Genomic DNA, 22,715 nt, shown 5'->3' with positions numbered 1-22,715 from the left:
GAGCTTAGTCATATCCACAACATTTTCCATGTGTCTCAGTTGAGGAAGTGTTTGGTGGATGAGTCAGCAGTCGTTCCCCTAGAGGATATTCAGGTTGATAGCAGCCTGAATTATATTGAGAGGCCGGTCGCGATTTTGGATCGGAAGACAAAGACCTTGAGGAACAAAGAAATTCAGTTAGTGAAGGTGCAGTGGCAGCACCGGAAGGGGTCTGAGTGGACGTGGGAGGCTGAGGAGGAGATGAGAGAGCACTACCCAGAGATATTTGCAGATTCAGCCGTAGCAGACTTCGAGGACGAAGTCTGAGATAAGTGGGGGAGAATTGTAACGACCCGTCTCCGGTATGATGATTCCATGGTATTTAATTAGAAGTTTGCATGAGGGACTCGGCGAGTTCATAGCCTGACTCGCCGAGTAGGGATGGGATTTCGAGCACATGTTAGTTGGCGACTCGGCGAGTCCATATTCGGGACTCAGCAAGTCTGCCTGCCTGGAAGAAACCCTAAATCCCCGGGTTGCTCACTATTTAAACCACCTTATAGCCCCAATCTCGCCTCCTTCACCCTCAGAGAGCTGTGAGAAAACCCTAATCCATCCTTGAGTGATTTAAGTATTCTTGTGTGATATTTTGAAGGCTTGAAGAAGAAGAAGAAGAAGAAAGGAGCAAGGGGAAGAAGTGTAGAGCAAAGATTCAAGGGCAAATCAGAATCCATTGAGGTATTCTTCGGATTTCCTCCCCTTTTATGCTTCAAATTTCCATTAGAACTCTTCTAGTAATAGTTTGATGCCTTTCTCAAGCCTTATGATTGTATGGATGCCTTAGTAGAACGAGATATCCTTAGATCTGTTCATTTAGGAGTTGTAGAGCCCAGATCTATTGCCTTTTTGAAGATACTTTGCATGAAAACCCTAGATCTAGCCTTTATTATGCTTTTTGAGCTATTTTATCTTCATGGATGCATATGGGCACGTAAAGATGGAATCTTTACGTGCTAATCAAGTTAAGGGAGTCCAGATCTATAAGTTTCATACACTGGATTCAAGCAGAATCGAGTTTTGAGTTGCTGCATGCAAGCGACTCGGCGAGTCGGAAGAACGACTCGGCGAGTCGAGTCACGAGTCCCCGATTTTCCCTTATCGAGTGATGCCGAGTGGTACCAGTGAGTGGTAGAGTGGACTCAGCGAGTTTGAGGTCAGACTCAGTAATGGAGGGACTCGGCGAGTTGTTCATATAACTCGGCGAGTCCAAGGAAATCTTCTTAGCTCGAAGAACAACTCGTCGAGTTGTTCATACGACTCAGCGAGTCGGATGCAGATTGCCTGAGTTGTGGATTCGAAAGGGAACTCGTCGAGTTGATGCCATACTCGACGAGTAGCAGCGAGTAGGGTTGAGAAGTGAGAATAGGGACTCGGCGAGTCAGGTCAACTGTGGGTCGACTTTGACCAGGAGAGTTGACTTTGACCAGGAGAGTTGACTTTGATCAGGAAAGTTGACTTTGATCAGGAGAGTTGACTTTGACCAAGGGTAAAAGAGTCATTTTACCCCAGTGCAGTGATTAGCATTTGATTCAGTGTGTTATGGATTTGTAGTCGGGGAGATACCGGAGCAGCAGCAGTTAGCTTCCAGAGCCATACACACAGCAGCCAGTTCACGAGGTGAGTTTCCTTCCAGTAGGAATGGGTCTAAGGCCTCAATGCCGGCCCGTTCAGTTAGCAGTAGTTCCTGGACTTCCGTCCAATGCAGTAGTTGGTATATTTGACGCCTACGTGGCTCAGACAGGATTTATGTGTTTATGCCAGTTGATATGTTATGCTATGCTGTGTTCAGTTAGTCCGGGCTTCGGTCCGATGCAGGGGACGGGGTCCCAGTCAGCTTCGGGTTTCGATTCGATGTAAGGGACGGGGTCCCAGTCAGTTTCGGACTTCGGTCCGATGTAGGGGACGGGGTCCCAGCCAGTCAGCTTCGGACTTCGGTCCGATGTAGGGGACGGGGTCCCAGAGAGTCAGCTCCGGACTTCGGTCCGATGCAGGGGACGGGGTCCCAGTCAGTGGGCAAGGCCCAATATGTGCTTTATATGTATTGTATGGTATGTGGTAGTTTGGGGGAGCTCACTAAGCTTCGTGCTTACAGTTTCAGTTTTGGTTTCAGGTACTTCCGCAAGCAAAGGGAAGAGCTCGGGATGATGGCATCGCACACACCACAACTTCAGTTTTTATCCTGGGAGTTAATTCAGTTTCTTGATTATGTTTTGTTACAGTTATGATACAGTTTTACTCATAGTATTTTACTATGGTTTGAGATACATAGTGTGTGGTTTATTTATATAACACTCAGATTTATGGTCTTTGGTGATATTGAAAATGAAATTTTTTTTGGGTCGTTTCACTTGGATTAGTGAGTTGGTTGGCGACTCAGTGAGTTCGACGGGATGGGACTCAGAGATCGTTGGACTCGGTGAGTCTTGGGGCGACTCGGCGAGTTAACTTGTGTCATGAGAGTTTTCTGGGTAAGGGGAACTCGGCAAGTCGACGGGCGACTCAACGAGTAGAGTCAACCAGGAGGGTTGACTTTGACTGAGGACATTGACCTTGACCAAGAGTTGACTAGTTTGACTTCCAAGGGTACTTTGGTAATATTGGTATTTATGGAATTGGTTCTTTGGTAGTGTTCAGTGGCGGAGATCGTGTCGGAGGTCGGAGCAGCTTAGTCTTATCTTTTCAGTCAGCAACTTCAGGTGAGTTATCATCACTATATCAATAGGGTCTAAGGCACCAAGGCCGGCCCTTATAGGTGTTATCTTGCTTACAATATGCTACATGTGGTTATGATCTGTTAGATTGGTGTCAGAATAGACAGTATGTTGTTATGCTCATGTGATCCGTTAGGATTAGTATGTTAGTGACCTGGTTAGGTCGATGCCTCGGTCATGAGAGATTGCTATGATCGATGATCGGTGAGATAGTTATATCTGATATTTGTACTTGTACTGTTGATGTGCTTATTGATCTGTTAGATCGGCGTCCTGGTAATTGGGACAATGTTATGTTAGTGACCTGGTTTAGGTCGGTATCCTGGTATATAGGATGATGTTATGTTAGTGACCTGGTTTAGGTCGGTATCCTGGTATATAGGATGATGTTATGTTAGTGACCTAGTTTAGGTCGGTATCCTAGTATATAGGATGATGCTATGCTTTATGATCTGCTAGATCGATTTGTTTGCCTATGGACTGTTATGTGATTTCCTGTTATATGTACACATGGTTATTTGCTTGATGTTTGGGTTGAGGCGGTCCTGCCTTGTGCTGAAGGCCAACATACCCTACGAGCGGTCCGGATAGATTGTAGGCCGGTATGGCGGTCCAGTCATATCGAAGGCTAGGATAGATCCAGGTAGACTGAAGGCTTGGTGCGGGCGGTCCAGTCATATTGTAGACTCAGAGAGTGGACCAGGTGAACTGAAGGCCTGTTGAGGGTGGACCAGTCACGCTACAGACTTGAGAGGCATGGATGTTCTATATTGTGATACAATATGTTATGATTATGGTTGTATGTGGTTGGTATTTTGGGGGTAACTCACTAAGCTTTCGGGCTTACAGTTTAGTGTATTGTTTCAGGTACTTCAGGAGATTGTGGCAAGGCGAAGGCGTGATCGTATCGTTCCTCATGTTTTATGATTCACGTGATATGGTTCTGGGGGATACTCTGATGTTTAAACTATTTTGAAAATAAGATGTATGAACTTAATGGTTTTTGAATGAAATAAAATGTTTTAAATTGACTCAAATTTTTGGTTGTTACAGAATTTCTCTCATTTGCGACTAAAAACCTCTAGAAATTTTAACTCGCAAAACCCTAGCCGCTCTCATCCTATTTTGGTGTTCTTGGTGCAATTTGGTGAAGCTTGAAGAAGAAACAAAAAGATTTGGTGCACTAAAAGCTAGATCTAGAGAATATAAGCTTTCTTATCATCTCTTTGTGCTCTATAAGTCATCAAGCTCCTACCTTTAAGGCTTTTTCCATGCTAGGTCTAGTATTTTGAGCTTAACGGGTCCTTTTTCCTCTTGATTCCTTGGATTTTGGATAATTCTAGGTTGATAGATGGTTTTGACTATTATTCTGGACCCTTAGTGGTGCATTATGTGTGTGACCAACTTCCCATTTGACCATGCATGAAGATTGTATCATTTTGGTCGAATTTTAGACTTAGATTTAGAAATGGTTGTGTTTTAGGCATGCAAATGAATAAAGTTGGAAACTTTATCCATTAAGTCATTATTTTGATGTGATCTGGAAAGTTTAAGCCTTAGTCATAAGGTATTAAGAACTTAATGGAAAGATGATTCTGCCTCAGATTTTGGGACATGACCAATGATGGGGTCGTGGCACGAGTTTTGAGTTGAGACTGTTTTGACATTTTGTGGTAGCATCATGACCAAGAGCTGGGTTGCACCGCGAATAACCTTTGACCATTGATTTTTTTTATTGATATGAGTTTTGGTTAAATTTTAATGGATTTGAGTGTTGGATTGATTTTTGGTCTCAGTTGAGTGATTAGGTGGTTTGTGATAGCTGATCCACTTGTAGAGGTCACTGTTGAGTTATGTTACTAGAATCATATGAGTTTTCTCACTATACTATGTAGGATACTAGGTGTCATGGACTAATGGTATGTTAGATTGTCTTTGTGGCCTTCTTCATGAAAAGTATGGGGGCCATAACACTTGTACGAAAGACTATGGCGACCATATCACTTGCATGAAATACTATGTGGGCCATAACACTTGTATGAAAGACTATGGGGCCCATAAAACTTGTATGAAAGACTATAGGTCCATAATACTTGCATGAAAGACTATGATGAGGTCATAACAGGAAAGATTTAGTGAGACTGTAGCACCAAAAGTGGTTGTAAGGCTATGGTTGAATCATAACATTCATATTGGATATGTGGTATCTTGAAGAACTCACCAAGCTTTGCGATTAATCATTTAAGTTAAATGTTTTCAAGTGGTTTGACTGCAACGGGAAGGGCATGGTTTGATTGCATCGTATCCATGGATATGTTTTAGAGACTTTTGCTGATTTGATTTTACTATCATTATATTACTATGGTTTGATCATCTTTTTACATAACAAATGAATGCTTAATCATACTTTTTGGGAATAAGATTTGCATGATTATCTTTATTTAAAAATAAAAATTTTGGATTAAATTTGGGACGTTACAAAATACACATATGTTTGACATGTAATCATATCATTACCGATATTGGTACAAAAACTACCTATTTATCCTTATTTGAAAAATCAACCATAAATTAAACCCATTTTTATAAAAAAAATATTTTAATCAAAGAAAAAAAAAAGTTTAAAAAGCTTGAAACTTTTATGTAAACAACCTTTCTAATTATGTAATTATCACTTGATTTGGTTAATTTGTGCCCAAAACCAAGTGGAATACGCGTGGGCTGGGCCATGTATACTGTCATTCCATAAAACCTCCAAGCTCCGCCCTTCGTACCTCTCACTTTCACCACACTGCTTCCTCCAAATTTCTCGCGCCACCCGCATCCCTATCCTTCTCCGGTAAGCTACCTTTCTGCGTTTTCTTTTTATTTGTATCTCTATCGTTAATCTTGTTCTCTTCAATCTCTTCTGCAATCTTGGTAAGTTAAATTCTTTTTATTCTTGGTATCAGTTACGATTATATGTTGTCTCTGGGTTATTCGCGTCCAACGTTAGGGTTATTCCACTCGACCGACTTTAATAATCTAGGGTTTCTGTGAATCTTGTACTGAAATTACACTACGTGTCCAAGATTTAGGTTTTCGTTGACTTTTGGTTTGGATCGTGGTAGTGTTCTCGACTTCAAAGTTGATTTGAGTTCTTTTTTGTAAATTAAGTCCGATCTTGTGTGGTTTCTTACACTTGTTTTAGATTAACACTACTAAAATTCAACTCTAGTGTTGGTTTTTTGTATCAAATTATATCCGATCTTTTTATGTTTAGTGTACTAATTGGGACATTCATGGACGCAAGAATCCTATTATTATCTTCTTGGGTTTGATTGCTCTTCTAATATATAGTTTTTTTTATACAGGAAACAAATGTCTTTTGCCACCTCCTGCGCACATAAGTGGTTACATTCTCGTGTGCACTTGATGAACCGGGGAAGACTGGGAAGCTTTGGGTGGATATTTTTCCGCCATTGGACCTGATAACGATTAAAAATTTTGTGTTTGTTGTTTGCTAGTTAGTTATTTAACCAAAAGATTTATTGGTTTCCATAAGATATTGATTTTTGAACATTTCATTAGTTTTTTGTTTCAATGGAAAGATCATCTCTCATTCCGGGGTTTCGGTTTCATCCTACTGATCATGAGTTGGTAATGTACTATTTGAAGAGGAAGTTATTGGGGAAGAGAATCATTGTCAATGCTGTTGCTGAAGTCAATATATACGAGTTTAGTCCCTGGGATCTTCCAGGTATTAATCTTTCTTGATTACAAACTTTGCAGATGCTTTATAGGATCATTTCATCATTTGCATACGCTTGTAACACTACTTCCTGCATCATTACATACACTTTACCTACAACTTCCTCCTAAGTCCTAACATTGCACAATATATGCTAAATCATCTTATGCTATCTTTGTACACATCTTAGGCAATTTCCTTATAAACTTGTTATATTGTTTTATTAAAAGAATCATGCAATATTTTTCCTAAACAACATGTAACATTCATATACTTAAATCCCATTGGTATTTACTACATAAAAATTGATACCTACTAACTGCTTGATCTTCATAAACTGCTAGCCCCTTCATTGTTTTCCTTACTACTTCTCTTCTGATCTTTATCTAAGAAGTGATCTCTATATTTACTTACTTATTGATAATAAGAATTAACTAAATAGTAAAATACATAATCACCATACAATGCAGCTCGTTATGTCACTGTAAAAATAAGGTAAGATAGATTTAACATTGTTCTCATTCTTACAAATCATATCACAATGTATACTTACAACTTAACCCTTGTTCTCATTCTTCTACATCACCTTTAATATAATATTATCATTTACTTCCATAGGAGTATTCAACATCATAACATAGTTGTAACGTTGTCATAGTTTAAGCTTAGGCGCAACATCATTACCTAGGTGCTTATACTTGCACTATTTTGTTTAGGCCTAGGTAGCAAAGCAATATCTAATTTGCTAAAACATATGCTCTGGTACCAACTATAACATCCAGAAACAATGTAATTTCATTAGAAAAAGGAATAGCAGGAATCCTGAATTCTTAAAACTCCTTAAACCAAACATAACATGAAAAAAGCATAAGAGGTGTTAATCTCAAACATCTTATACAAATTTCAAATGTCTAATACATGCTATTGTATGAAAAAAGCTATCATACATTGGTTTGTAGTGATTAAAAACTTTAAAGAATGGCTAAATGCAGACTCAAAATATAGATAGGACATTTATCACCTAAATCTTATTAATCATTCAACTACTTTTGTGCATTGTCTTATCTTTTAACTGAACTTTTATCTGCATTACTTTTGCTTATATTTCTTTTTACCTTACAAAATTATCCTTTCGGAATCTTCAGATAAATCCTCATTAAAAAGTGGAGACTTGGAGTGGTTCTTTTTTTGTCCGAAATCAAAAAAATATTCAAGTGGGGCCCGATCAAACCGGACAACTGAATCTGGGTTCTGGAAAGCCACTGGGAAAGACAGGAAGGTTGAATACAAAGGAAGAGTTGTAGCAAGAATCAAGACTCTGGTTTTTCATCTAAAAACTGCATCAGATGGCCAAAGAACAAACTGGGTCATGCATGAATACAATATGGAAGATCAAAAGTTAGCTGATGAAGGCGTCGTTCAGGTATTTTATTAGGGTTGTTCAGTTTATATCTCTCCAATTTAGCAAACAAATGGTTATATTATAATGTTTTAACACATTGTATTTCAGGATATGTATGTGCTGTGTAAAATCTTTGAGAAAGAGGGTGCAGGGCCGAAAAATGGTGCGCAATATGGTGCACCGTTTAATGAAGAAGAGTGGGATGATGATGTGGCAAGCTGTTCTGGGCCCACAAACAAACCGGATGATAAGCAGAAGGGCCCACTCACCTTGTCTTTAACTGAACCAGGTTCATCTACAATCACATATTCTGCAAATGAGACTGTAATTTACAAGCAGAAAGGTCCAGCAGCTACAATCAACAACAAGACTTTACCTCAAAGTACATGTACCTTAACTGAACCAGCTCCATCTTCTTCTGCAAATGCAAATGCAAATGATACACCTGGCAATGATGATGATGTCATGCTTTATGAAGACCTTGCCTCGATTTTCGGGGTGCCTACTGGTGGCCTTAATAGCAACAACAAAGACAAGGTAAACCTTTTGATCTAGAAAGGGTAAAATGGTGATTTTGCTTTTCTTGTTTTTTTTTAGATTGATTATATATTGTTTTGTTTGCATGCAGGGGGTTGAAGTCAAAGGCGTGGGACCCAATGAAGATGAAGGTATTTTTGGTGACTTGGTGAACTTGGTTAATCTGGATGACTTTGTAGGAGCTGAATTAAATAGGTTTGAGACTGATGGAAGTGAGTACACGATGGGCATGATGATGGGAGCTGATGATCTTGATGTTGATCTGGGAAGATTTTGTGTCGATTGAAGGGATGGTTTTTGGATGATGTTGGAAACTTGCTACTTGTGCTGATGATGATTCCTAATCCTGACTGAAGGTGATTTTTGTAATTTGGTGGCCAATGTATGACTGACTATTTGGCCTAATTTATGGCTTTAAAAATTTGCTGGATTCTTTGTATATTTTGAATTTCCTGAATAAATTTGTTTGTTTCTATTATTATGATGTTTGGTTGAAACCTATTAGTTATTGAGAAACTGAAGAGATTTCCTTTTAAGGATAATTCAATTCTGAAGGGATATTTTGGCAATTTTTAATGAGTCTGCAATACCCTCTGCAAACTTGTTCTTCGGGATTGGACCTTCAAAGAGGGAATGACAAATAGGCCTGACAATCGTGTCGTGTTCGGGTTGGCGTGTCGCGGGTTGGCGGGTCAAAATATGTCAACCCAAACACGACCCATTTAAATATACAGGTCACGGGTTGGCGGATTTGGAACATAAACCCATATATGACCCGCCAACCCATTTATTTATACTGGTTTACAGGTTGGCGGGTTCGTGGTTCAGATTTGGGTTCGTGGGTTCGAATTTTAGACATTTAAGTCTTAAACATCCAAATGAAAATTAAAAACATTCATAGAAACATGTAGAGATGGCAATTGTGTCGTGTCGTGTGGGGTTCGTGTCGTGTCGAAACACTATACGGTTGAAAGTGCACGACCCTAACCCGACCCATTTAATTAACGTGTCGTATCGTGTCATTCCGTTTATTTTCGTGTCGAGTTCGTGTCGGGTTTCGGGTTAGGGATATACCTTGAAATATGTCATGTCATGTGAGGTTAAAAAATTGAGCATGTTGAAAGAGTAAGACATGGGTAGCAGAAAGGAAAAACTAATAGTTTGAAGGCATAATAGATGAATTCATAGCAAATTCAGATGACAAAATTAAAAGAGTGGGAGTTGGGGAGGCGGATGACAAGGTCATGAGGATGTGAGAATGGTGAAAGAGACTGGGTAGTTTGGGAGAGAATGGAAAAACAAAAATGAAGTCTTGATGTAGACGGCTAAGTCATTTCAACATTACAAAACAATTCAATTCAAAGATTTTATTTTGCTTATGGTTTTGGTTTTGTATCTTTCTAGATGATTTAAATAATTCAAAAAACTTGCATATAAATAAACGAGTCATTTCTGAGTCATATTCGAGTTGAGATTCTCAACCCTAACCTTACCCATTTAATTTTCGTGTCGTATCGTGTCAACCCATTTATTTAAACGGGTTGAAATATCTTACGCAAACTCGTTTATTTCGTGTTGGGTTCGTGTCGGGTTTCGTATCGTGTTAATTTTTGTCACCTCTAGAAACATGTTACAGATTTAACCTTATAGGTCACGACTTATGACCTTAGACAATCCACCACGCGTCAAAATATCAAAACAGTCAAATGGTCTATGAATCAATGGTATATATTATATAATACTTATTAAATACAAATGTTTTAAAAACCGGTTTTTTAATTGAACCGGTCGGGGGACGTTTTCCGGTTCAACCGGATGGTCAAACCGGTTCTATATTTTTATATGTTTTTAATTATTCTGCATACATTGATTACAAAACTTGTCATCTTTTTAGTATTACAAATGTAAATAGAATGCAACATATAAAAACAATCATTATAGAAGTCAAAATCAAACAAAAGAGTCCAAAACAAACACAAAAATCCAAGAATATCCGGTTCAACCCGGTCCATTCGGTTCAATTTAGCCGGTTGAACCGGTTTTTTACCAAAACCGGCCGGTTCAATCCGGTCAGAAAGTCATTATAAAACCGGTCCAAATCGAACCGTCCTGACCTCCGGTTTCCGGTTCGACCGATTCAACCGGCCGGTTAGAACCGGTTTTAAAACACTGTTAAATACTAATACTTGATACACAAATAAATTTAAAAATAAATTAATTTTTTTATTAAGAATATAAACGGGTTGGCGGGTTAACCCGTTTATTTTTTGAGAAACCCATATATGACCCGTTTAATAAACGGGTTGACGGGTTGAAAAACTCAACCCAAACCATTTATTTCGTGTCGTGTCGCATGTAGTGTCGAGAATTGTCATCCATAATGGCAAAGAAGTTTCTGCGGAGTGAAAACGAATATCTGAAGTCTGACCCTTTTAAATATTTTCGAGTCATTTTCTCATGTTTTATTACTCTAAATACGATTATTAGCTAAGATATGCTATTACTTCACCAACTTTATATAAGTTCTATTAAATTGATCTAGGTTTTGAATTGTAAGTTGATGTTTTGGATAGTGATTGTTAACAAACTAAAATGTTTAAATACCGGTTTTTAAAAGAATGTAATACATTAATTTATTTAAATTTGTTTTTTGATAGGTAAAATAGAAAATTAAATAAATCGTTGTAATTTCATGCAAGTGAAGTTAAAAATGGATTTATGTATTACAGAATTACCCTTGTGAATTGTGATAGGAGGTGTTTTGGGCCCAAGGTGATGAAAGTAGCTTTTGCCAAGAGTGAGAAAATGTGATGGATCGGGGCCCAATTGGAATGAAACCTTTTATGTACTTTGAAGTTCGAAACTGTTAGCTTCAATTTCCTAATTAAGCTGCACAAGGGCATTTAGTAATTTACACGTGTGTTAGTTAGTTAGACGTTGGACTTGCTCATTTGTTAGTTCCCGCCTATTTTGTTGTATATACAATAAATATTACAAAAATAAAAATACAAAAAGTAAGAGAGGTGTGTATTGCCGATAAGAGAGGGATGCGACTTGTTTCTTCATATTTGTTTTCCTCAAAGTTCTTAAAAGCACGGTTTCGTGTGGCTCCAATATTTGTATTAAATTTTAACAAAATTTGGCCTTAAATTTTATATATATATATATATATATATATATATATATATATATATATATATATATATATATATATATATATATATATATATATATATATATATATATATATATATAGAGAGAGAGAGAGAGAGAGAGAGAGAGAGTTCAATAGAGAATCATTATCAATGGTTTTTTAAGGAACAAAAAATATATATATTTTTTAAATTATAGAGCTTAGTCTTTATCAAAAAAATAAAAAAAAATTAAAAATATCTTAATTCATATCTTCACTTAGTGAATGCTAAATATATTTTTCGGATTCACTGTCTGAGTTTAGATCCACATTGTGAATCTGCATAAATTCACACTGTGAATTTGACGAAAAAAATAAATTTTTAATTGAATTTGATATCATTGAAAAAAGGATAAAAAGTTATGAATTTTTGTATTTTTATTTTGTTTTTTTTTATAAAAAATAAGCTCTAAAAGTTAAAAAAAATATTGGTTCCTTGGTTTCATAGTTAATAATGCTTCTATATTAAACTTCAACGCGCACGCTCACACACACACACACACACACACACACACATATATATATATATATATATATATATATATATATATATAGAGAGAGAGAGAGAGAGAGAGAGAGAGTTAGGTTCAAATGTTTTCATTATCTATTGTGTGCCTGTATTATTGATTCTGGACCAATCATTTTAGTTATTTTAAGAAACTAATTAATGCATATTAAATGCTGAAGATGTAATTAATACCCATTATATCTTCAACATGTAATATGCATTAATTACTTTCTTAAAATAACTAAAATGATTGGTCCAGAATCAATCATACAGACACACAATAGATAGTGAAAACAAAATAACCTAACCCTATATATATATATATATATATATATATATATATATATATATATATATATATATATATATATACCCTTTTCTAAAAGGGAAAGTTAATTGTTTTATAAACAAACGACCTGGTCGTAGTATCATGTAACTCATATAGATGTAAAACGAATTCGACATCCCAGTTAATTGATATTCATATATCATAATACATTGATAACAGCTAATCAGTTGATTCACATATGTTAATTAGTGGACAACAGCTAATTAGCTGATAGCATCAGTAGTTTAGCTAAATGTGGTAAGGTGTTTTGCATGAAAACATTAAATACTCCACAAAACAAAAGTAGGGAGCGATAAATACGATCTATTGTGTGCATAAAATAATCGGTGACCTTTTTTACTTTGGACAAGATCGATTGTATTGTGCAAATTCACTATTGATTCAGCAGAATTTGGAACAACCAAGTAAGTTGTACACATACAGGAATAAAAAAACAAAAACAAAATCTAATAACGCTGTTGCAACAAAATCTATTGTTCCTTTTCCCCTGTCTATAATATCATATCCACAATAATACTTCCTGCATCTACAATGGTGTAAAGCTCCCTTCATCTCGATTATCAGCCACACCACCAGAAACCACCATAGACGACGACGATGATGATGACGATGATGAAACCGCCTTCCCTTTGCTATCAGAAGCAGCCACCGTCCAGCTGCCGCCACCGCCGTTGCTGCTGCTGGTGGATTCTGTGACTGGGCTTTTCTCAGATGCAGATGCTGGCTTCTGTAAGCGCTCAAGCTGATTTTGCAACACCTGTTAAGCAAACATCATGTCACTAACAAAATGGAAGGGAATACATTCCTATGGAATGAAATTCCATTCCACCACACCAACACTAGTCTAGTCTAGGAGATATTGGATTCCCATACCTCAATCTGATGCTGAATTATTTTTTTCTGGGCCTCAAGTTGAGACACGGACATCTGCAGCTCATGGTTAGGACTCCCACCAGGAGGCATGAAACCAGAATGTGGGAATTGAAAAGATGGCAAGTTTCCAGGGACTGAATTGTCATTTTCACCAGTATTGTTTCCAGGTGTGGAATTGTTGGGAAGCACACCATATCCAGATGACCTGCAACCATGATGTTTAATTTCCAAGCGCCACAAATTCCTTGAAGCATGATATCAAGGGTAGTTTAGTAATTTCAAAAAATGTGAAGCACGTATATACCATGGTAAAGAGCTTGGAGAAGGGTAAACAAAAGATTTTTGATATATTGAGGCTGCTGCTGCTGCTGCTTGGACTCTCTTTTGATGCCTGCTGATATTCCCACTTTCTGCACCATCACCAGTTCGTTCTTGAGATGATGTAGTAGCTGAGTTCGCTCCTGAACACATATTATAATTTATAAATATTAAATTACAAAATTTAAGTAATAAAACAAAGAAACCAACAAGCTACAGTGTTACTAAGGGGTTGTTTCTTTTTCACCTAATGGGCTTAATGGGTTAAGCAAAAAACAATTGGCTTAAAGTATTAAGATTTAAGACACTAACTTTTCACTTATTTGCCCTTCTTTTTTTCTCCTAACCCTCTCACCGTAAAAGTGAAGAGTATTAAAAATTGTTTTCCGGAACATAAGGGTAAAATGGTCTCATTCAAACAGTTTATTCAGTCCAGAAAATAAACAGACTGTGTTTACAGCAATTTATGCAGACAGAAATCATTACCCATTCATCTACTTTAACCATACAGACTTAGTGGAGAAAAGGGATAAGCAACCCCTAAAAGGGTTTAGAAAGGGTATTTCTGTCATCTACACAAATGACGAGAGATTTAAAAAAAAAAATGGAAATTCTGACCTTGACGATGAGCTCCAGGTCGTGACCTTGTTGTGGTTGTCCCACTCTCATTTGGTATAACAAGTGCTCTGCAAATGGGACATGTATGTTGTCTCTCCAACCAAGACCTGAGACAGTGTACATGGAAAAGATGCCCACAGACTAGTCTTTTTGCTGTAGTCATCTCCTCTCTACAGATAATGCAGGTTGCATCACTTCTGTATATGACAAAATCATAAAATATACAAGATATGAGACAAATACATCACTGATTTGCATGAGTAATATAAACCTCTATCAGTTGTAGAAAACTAACGCGTTCAACTCTTCAGGTGTTGCATCTGGAAACCGATCATTCATATTTGATGTGATCTTTCGATAACGGATGTAATCAGCAATTCTCAGTTTGAAGTTTCTGAATGTCTCGTATAGCTCCCGAATCAAGTGCAGTGGCACACCATAGTTACTGTAGAAACCAAAGTGTGAATAACATAGCCAGTTTGACTTCCAAATATTTCACCAAAGGTAAAATACTTACACAAAGATTACAAGGAAAAAGCCGAGATACAGAGACAAGTGTAGCAAGTCGCGAATAAGCTCCAAATAGAATGTGTACACAGCTTTTTTCTCCCATTGTCCTTCCATGAGCATGTCACTCACATAGAAAACGTATTTCACAAATGTAGATATTGTTGTTGTAGCCAATATCATGTACCTGAATTTGACAAACATCATTAATGAACCCAAAATATTTTTAAAGAGGAGATATTATAAGCATTAAGTCACTTACTCGAATGAAAAGAAAAGAGAAACTGAAGCTTGTCGGGTTTGTATCAAATACTTCACTGAGTTATATAGAAAAAGAGAGTCTACAAGGAGAAGGAATCCCATGAAAGAAACAATTCGGATGTGAGACAACATGGGAACAGTTGGAGTTGTTTCAATGTATTCAACTCTCTTCTGAGCCAACCAATGCAAAGACTTGATAAGTAAAAGAGCAGTAACCATGGCAAGAAACATAACAGAGAAGTCCTGGCGGAATATAGTGATGGCAAAAAGGATTTCCATAACTTCTCTCCATGATTGCTCATTCAGCCTCTCAATCTCAGCTTCTCGAAGAGAACCAAGAAAGATTCGTTTTGTTAGCTGCCACATAATGCACATGATCACCAAACCCATGTTGAGAAGAAGCACTAAACAGACTTTGGAGGTAGAAAGATAGACTGTTGCTGGATAGAACTGTCCTCGACTACTAAAGGCATGATAGATGACAGCCAGTGTAGCAATCACACTGAGTCCAGCATAAGTCTGCAGCTTCATCATTTTGCTGTAAGCACTGTTACATTACAAAGTAATCAATTAGCTTCTCGGAAAAGAAAGTCGTCCATATACTCTTAACCTACACCCATGGTTCAAATAGAGATCTGTTTCCACTTATCCGGTTTCTATATGATTCATTGATTCTCACTTAAATTTGCAATAATATTACATGGCGTCCAAACTGCAGATTGCATTATCTGTTCTTGGAGACCCATGAAACCACAAAAGAGTGGGTCGGACATTAATATCTGTCAATTGGACGCCCATTGACGGATGCTTGTAACTCACTGAGCAATGACACAGTGTAGGATTTGAAGCTAGGACTTGGTTATCATAATACCAGCTTGCCACATCATTAGACCACAGGTGAACAAAAATCCACAATCTTATATAAACGTTTGATAAATGATCTAAGAAGCAGAATACGAAACTATAAAAGCTGCCTAAGATTCTTTGGAAAATGCGTTTGGATCATTACCAGATTTAAAAAAAGACACGCCAAAGGCGATGGAAATGAAGGAAAGTGTAGTTAAACTAGCTAACATTATTAAAGGTTTCTTTCAGAGACATCTCTGGCATATTTCACGGAAATCACATTTGATGTAACAGACTAAAAACAGAAAATGAGAAAACACTAGGAAGACAAACAAAAAATAAGTTAAACCCTAAAAATCACAACAAATCGACACCTAACGATTACGAAAATAATCACGCGTAACAAGAATCGGAAACGTACGATCATAATAAACCCTAAAATTCCATTAAAAACCTCGAAGTTGGAAAGGATCGCGTTGTACCTGTTAAAAAACTCCCGATTATTTGACTTCTGCAAATTGATTTTGTATGATAGGAGTAAAATTTCCTAAACCATACGTTTAATCCTACCCTAAATCATTCGTATTCAAGATATCAACGACGAGATGGAGCCAATAGGGGTTTGAATATCTGGAAAAAGGTGGGGCGAAAGTTCAAGAACCCAGAGATGAAGATCGGAGAAACACAGGACGAAATTAGATAAATTAAACGACAAAATGGGTCTCGTTCTCGTCACCGCTGCAGATCCCTACCAATTACTTCTTCCCACGTGTAACATGCCGACTAGGCTGCTCTTGCGTATGTGGCAACGAGATTTGTCATCCATCTTGAAATCAAGTTTGATTCAAGTGACAGTCATTAACATGAAACTATTTCAATTTAGAAAATAGGGTAAATTACACCAATCGTCCCTCGTGCACATGCCAAAAAGTGTGTTTAGTCCTTATTTTCAAAATTTAACTCGGACCGTCCCTCATTTGGTTAAAACTTGCACGTTTCATCCCTCGTTAGTTTTAATTTGCACGTTTCATCCCTTATGCGACATAAAATGACTATTATGCCCTTTTGTCTTATTTTTAATTTAATTATAATTGATTTTGTATTTAAAAGAAATAAAAAATAAAAAAACTAATTACAATCCCTTGTTAATTATAATTCACTTTTAATTTACTCTTATTTCTTTTTTCTCTCTCAACTACGTTACATTCCACTACTTCTTTTACCTTCAAGATACCAAGAACCCTAGGAACATCATCCTTCATCAGATTCCTCCTTGAATCGTTATAATACATCAACCTAATCCTAATCGACTCTATGTAAACCTTGATATCATCGCAATCAACAATAAAAAAATGAACGAATTAACATTATCAATTAAACCTTTTAATTGCTGCCTCTGTAGAACCAATTTACGGTGATAATCAGATAGTTTATCTGTGGAAAAACGTCTATGAACCACTAAGATCTGCCGATGAACGTTCATAGAATTGGGTTTGTTAGCCATCATTTCGAAAATGGTGTTGCTAGATTGGGGTTTATCAGTGGCTCACTGGAGCTGAAATCTGGAGACGGAGATGGTAGTTCATCAAAGCTCATAGATCTGGAAGTGTGATGTACACCGTTTGTCTCAGAGGTGAGTTGTTTTGAACCTTCACCATCTCAGGAACATCTTCGTCTCTCCAGATCCCTATTGCCTAAGTTTCGAACAAACGCCGCCTAGGTTTTCAGAAACAGCCTAGGGTTTCAGATCGAGCTCCATTGTCTTTTTGGTGTTGATTACAGGTTTGTTTTGGTTTTGTTAGGTGGTGGTGAATGGTGTTTTTAGTGGTAGTCAAATGATGGTTGTTCAGGAGGTATTATCGGTCATAGGTGAAGGTACCAGAGGTTTTGAGAGGGGATAATGACAAGTGAGAAAGGTCAGAGAGAGAGAGAGAGAGAGATATGGAGAGAACCGGTGGTAATCGACGTTGGATAGTGGTCTCCAATGGCGGTGAACGGTGATTTGTGGTGACGGTGGATGGTGGTTCCCGATGGCGATGAATGTTGGTTACTGGGAGGTTCCTAAAAGAGTAATAGAGAAGAGAAAGAGTTGTAAGAGTATTTCTTTATTTTTTATAATAAACAAATTAATAAATAATTAATAAACAACAAATAAATAGAAAAAAATCAAAAAATAAATAAATAAGGGCAAAATGGTCTTTTTATGTACGGAGGGACTAAGCGTGCAAGAAAAAACAACTCGAGGGACGGTCCGAGTTAATTTTTGATAATAGGGACTAAACACGCTTTCTGACATATCCACGAGGGACGATTGGTGTAATTTACCCTAGAAAATAACTTATTAAGGTCCAAAATCTATACTAATAAAAGAGTAGTTTTTTTGCCATGTGTCATCATATTAGGCATTTTAATTAATGTGTTGTCACTTGTCAATCTATTAGTTTTCCATTTTAAATTTATTAGACCTCCTCATTAATATGATTCTATTTTAATTTTTAAATTTTAAATTATTGTTTTCATTAACTCACAAATAAAAAATATTTAATATATATTAAAAATTAATTTTATATATTTATTTGAATCAATGATTATAATTTCACATAACTAATAAAAAATATCTCTTAAATTAATAATTTATTTAAATTAACTTATCAATAATTTTGAGTTTTTACTATAAAGGTTTGATTAATTTTATAACCGTGGTTCCCACGGGTTATAAACTAGTAAATTATATATTTGTAAATTATATAATGATTATTAAGTTGAAAATTTATAGATCTGGATTTTTATATTCCACATATATATAAGAACTTTTTTTAACAGCTAAATGATTTATTAAAAAGTTAGCTTAAAGCTAACACATTATGCTAATGTTGATCTTTTTATTTCTATTCACAATCTTCTCATAATAAACATTATTATTCGATAAAATGACCTCATCAATAGTTTTTCTAACATCTTCTATTATGAAACAGTAAGGGTGCGTTTAGTTGCGGAAAATGGACCGTTTTCCGGAAAAAATTTCCAAGAAAAATGAAAATTTTGAAAACGCGTTTAGTTCGTTTATTTTTCTAAATTTTTCATAGAAAATGAAAATTTTCCGTTTTCTAAAATTACAAAGAAGTTGGAAATTTTTGGAAAACTGATAATCATTGTTTTCCACATTTTTCTAATTCCAAAATTTTTCTATAAACACACACCCACTCCACCCCATCCACCTCTACCTACCCCCACCTTAACACTCCCCACCCACACATACACATACATACCCAGCCCCCATACACACACATACATACCCACACACACATACACATACATACCCACCCACACACACATACCCACCCACAAACACACACATACATACCTACCCCCCCCCACACCCCCCCCCCCACACACACACCCGCACACACACCAACCCACAAACACACACACATATATACCCACCCATACACACACCCGCACGCACACACACATACATATCCACCCCCACACACACACACACACACCCATACACAAACCCACACCTACCCCCACCCCTACCCTCACAGACACACACACCCACACACACACACAAACCTATACATACCCCCACAAACACACACTCGTACCCCCACCCACCCAACACCACCACGACAATCACCGACCTACCATCACCACCACCACCACCACTAACCCGTCACTAGCACCACCACCACCGCTGCCGCCACCATCACCACCACTGACACAATTGCCGTCGCCACCACCATCGCCTTTCATCACCACCACCACCACCGCCGCCGACCCTCTACCGTCACCGCCCCCACCCACACTCTACCACCGCTACTGATAGAAAAATACACATCTAAACATGTTTTCTAATTTTCTAAAACTGAAAATGAAAAATGAATAAGTTTAACTAAACGCGTTTTCTAAATTTTTCAATGAAAAATGAAAACGGAAAACAAAAATCGAAAAGGGAAAATAAAAAACGGAAAATGAAAATTGTTTTTCCGTAACTAAACGCAACCTAAGTGACTCCCAAATTCCATCTCCATTTATCATTAGATGTGGAGAACTAAAAATCACCAAATAATTTCATTAGATGTTAAAATGTTGGTGATTTTTTATCATCAATGTTATTTAAGTGTAATGAGATTACTTTGTGTGTGACTCAAAATGATCTTGATAAATATTAAACAAGTAAGGAAGGTGTGGAGTACACACTTGTTTAAGTTTGATCAAGTTTCAAAGTACACTGTCATTTAGGGGCGAAGCCCCTGAACGAACGGGGGTCCGGGGGTAGCGCCCCTGGGAGCGAGGTCCAAGGGGCAGAGCCCCTGGCTGGGATCGAGCTGCCAGGTCAGCGCGAAAATTTTTTATATAGGGTATGTTACTGTATTAAAAATGCATCAGAAAATTGATTTTTCAGATAATTGACCATTGGTTTGACCCTTATCCATATATCCGTTTTTATGACAGTTTTTATGGTTTTATGACAGTTTAAAACTGTCATATGACAGTTTTCAGACAAAGATATTAAAGTTGGTTTTAATCTCATTTTCTGGTACATACGAAAATATCATCAAACATTCTCGGTTCTTGTCTCTCTGAGTCTTATCCAATTGAGGATTTGGGAGTACCACCAAATACTTCGATTTGAAAGTGATAATCACAATTCTCAGAATTTCCAAGCCTTTCTACACCCAAATTTCTAACATAAAAGTAGGTAAATATTTTTGGAGTTCATTAGACGCATTCAAGACTATCTCCAATTACTACCAAGCCTTCTCTGATTAATAAAATAATCTTTCTTTGTATCTAAAGGATAAAAATAGGAAATAATCTTTCTTTGTATCTAAAGGATAAAAATAGGAAACCGCATCATTAATGTATTATCATCAATCCATTGATCCTTCCAAAATAAAGTACTATTACCATTTCAAATTATCATTTGCACTGCGTCCCTCGGAATATTTTCCTTATCATGAAGTTGATTAATAATACCTACAATTTTAGACCAAACTCTCTCTTTCAGAACCTGATTGCCATTCAAAACCTCCAACCTTGCGATAGGACCATGAAGTAGCCTTAAAACTCTACACCACAATTCATAAGGGGTGTTTAAAAAACGTCACTTATATTTGAAATGAAGAGTGTTATTAAACGCTACAAGAGAATTGGTTTCCATAATCCATACCACCTTTTTCTTTACTTGCCATAATAAGATCACATTTTACCTGATGAAGCTTTCTTTCACAATCTTCACCACCCCATAAGGAACTCGATCTCAAATTCTACGTGGATTTATTAATAACTTTATGCCTTTGAAATAGAGACGTGTAATAAATCCCTAGGGACCCCAACACGGATTTTAGTAACATCAATATAGCGCCCCATAGATAAAAATCTTATTTTCCAAGACAAAAGTTTTTCTGAACATATCAATAATTGGTTATTACCCCGTAGAACGTGACATAACATCGTCCATTGGGAGACTAAGACATGAGAAGGGAGTTTCGCCACTTTGCAACTTGTAAAAGAAGCAAATTGTTCCACCAAAGAACTTGTGGCTTCCACGCCAAAGACGTTAGACTTATGTAAGTTGACCTGCAAGGCCGAGGTCATGAAAAAGCAATGTAAAATGGCAATATATATATATATATATATATATATATATATATATATCTCAAATCATCATAATAAAATATTGTATCAAAATCATGTGTCAAATATCAGAGTCTAAACATCCCAGGCTAAAAGTTGTGGTGTGTGTCATGCAGTCATCCCGAGCTCTTCCCCTTGCTGGCATAAGTACCTGAAACCAAATATGAAAATTGTAAGCACGAAGCTTAGTAAGTCTCCTCAAACTACCACATACCATACACATAATCACATAATAACATTCATTGGGCCATGCCCACTACAACGGGGCCCGCCCGACATCGGACGTAAGTCCGGTATACATATATCAATCAACAAACATATAATGTAAACATATAACATAAACATATAAATATTCCTCGGGCTTGCCCCGACATCGGACCAAAGCCCGGTATACATAGACATAACATATAAGCTAAACATTCCTCGGGCTTGCCCCGACATCGGACCGAAGTCCGGAACACATAAGCAAACACATGCAAGAATCACGAAGACATCAAGCATACAAACATTCCTCAAGCTTTCCCCGGCATCGGACCGAAGTCCGAAAACATATAACTACATTGGGCTAATCCCAACATTGCTAACACACATAAACGGGTCGGCATTGGTGCCTTAGACCCATTCCTACTGGGAGAAGACACACCTCTCAAGCTGACTGCTGAAGACTCGTGTGAGGAAATCTCTGATGGATTCTCCAACGACTCCCTGCCTATCATTATCATAATAAAAGCTTAGTCAAAAACTGAGAATCCTTCTAAGGGTAAAATGACCATTTTACCCCTGATCTAATTTGGACCATAACCTAGGCCCAATTCCTTCTAATCTTTCCAACTCACTAATGACCAACTAACGTCCCACCAATTGCCTAATTTTCTAAATTGGGCCCAACTCCTCAAATGGGCCTTCCCTTAAGCCTAAACATGTCCTTGATCCACTATCTGACTTCTAATGGCCCATTTCGGCCCAACATCTGCTAAGCCCAAAGATTTGTCCAAATCGAGGCCCAAATGTCGCAAAGCCCAAAATCTGAGAGTACGTTGAGCGTACTCCTCTGTACGCTACGCGTACAGCTTGCATGGCTTGTAAACTGCGCGTACTTGCGTGTACGCCCAGTGTACTTCTCTGTTAAGCCATTTTCTTCAAATTGTTTAATCCCTTAAGACACTAAGTCCAAATTATC

The 22,715-nt window shown here is 37.3% G+C and overlaps 2 protein-coding genes across 3 annotated transcripts; one reads left to right on the top strand and one right to left on the bottom strand.

Moving 5' to 3' along the window:
- The first annotated feature begins 5,437 nt into the window (after positions 1-5,437).
- LOC145057845 (NAC domain-containing protein 82-like) lies at positions 5,438-8,897 on the top strand. Of its 2 annotated transcripts, none has more exons than XM_079005756.1 (5): positions 5,438-5,589; positions 6,104-6,489; positions 7,626-7,903; positions 7,991-8,419; positions 8,511-8,897. In XM_079005756.1, exons 2-5 carry the CDS (start codon positions 6,333-6,335, stop codon positions 8,703-8,705), a joined length of 1,059 nt encoding a protein of 352 aa, XP_078861882.1. In that variant the 5' UTR covers positions 5,438-5,589; positions 6,104-6,332; the 3' UTR covers positions 8,706-8,897. The 2 variants fall into 2 exon arrangements, with proteins under 2 accessions (XP_078861882.1, XP_078861883.1); XM_079005757.1 differs by lacking the exon at positions 5,438-5,589 and adding an exon at positions 5,609-5,669.
- Positions 8,898-12,824: 3,927 nt separating this feature from the next.
- Positions 12,825-16,652, bottom strand: LOC145057842 (ERAD-associated E3 ubiquitin-protein ligase HRD1B-like). The gene is made up of 8 exons (XM_079005753.1): positions 16,375-16,652; positions 15,048-15,593; positions 14,796-14,972; positions 14,574-14,723; positions 14,279-14,475; positions 13,647-13,803; positions 13,343-13,547; positions 12,825-13,226 (listed from the first exon to the last, which is right to left on the bottom strand). Exons 2-8 carry the CDS (start codon positions 15,578-15,580, stop codon positions 12,996-12,998), a joined length of 1,650 nt encoding a protein of 549 aa, XP_078861879.1. The 5' UTR covers positions 15,581-15,593; positions 16,375-16,652; the 3' UTR covers positions 12,825-12,995.
- Between the last annotated feature and the right edge of the window lie 6,063 nt (positions 16,653-22,715).

Source organism: Lactuca serriola, chromosome 6 (assembly GCF_051521515.1).
Source record: "Lactuca serriola cultivar US96UC23 chromosome 6, Lser_US96UC23_V15, whole genome shotgun sequence".
Taxonomy (NCBI): Eukaryota; Viridiplantae; Streptophyta; class Magnoliopsida; order Asterales; family Asteraceae; genus Lactuca; species Lactuca serriola.
This window is presented reverse-complemented; position numbering and strand designations above follow the sequence as displayed.

Excerpts from the sequence above, each read along its gene's own strand:
- LOC145057845 (XM_079005756.1), top strand. The coding sequence starts at position 6,333 with ATGGAAAGATCATCTCTCATTCCGGGGTTTCGGTTTCATCCTACTGAT. Across the intron at positions 7,904-7,990 it reads CTGATGAAGGCGTCGTTCAG|GATATGTATGTGCTGTGTAA; the intron begins GTATTTTATTAG and ends ATTGTATTTCAG. Across the intron at positions 8,420-8,510 it reads ATAGCAACAACAAAGACAAG|GGGGTTGAAGTCAAAGGCGT; the intron begins GTAAACCTTTTG and ends GTTTGCATGCAG.
- LOC145057842 (XM_079005753.1), bottom strand. The coding sequence starts at position 15,580 with ATGATGAAGCTGCAGACTTATGCTGGACTCAGTGTGATTGCTACACTG. Across the intron at positions 14,724-14,795 it reads TTTTTCCTTGTAATCTTTGT|TAACTATGGTGTGCCACTGC; the intron begins GTAAGTATTTTA and ends TGGTTTCTACAG. Across the intron at positions 13,548-13,646 it reads TCTCCAAGCTCTTTACCATG|GTCATCTGGATATGGTGTGC; the intron begins GTATATACGTGC and ends TCATGGTTGCAG.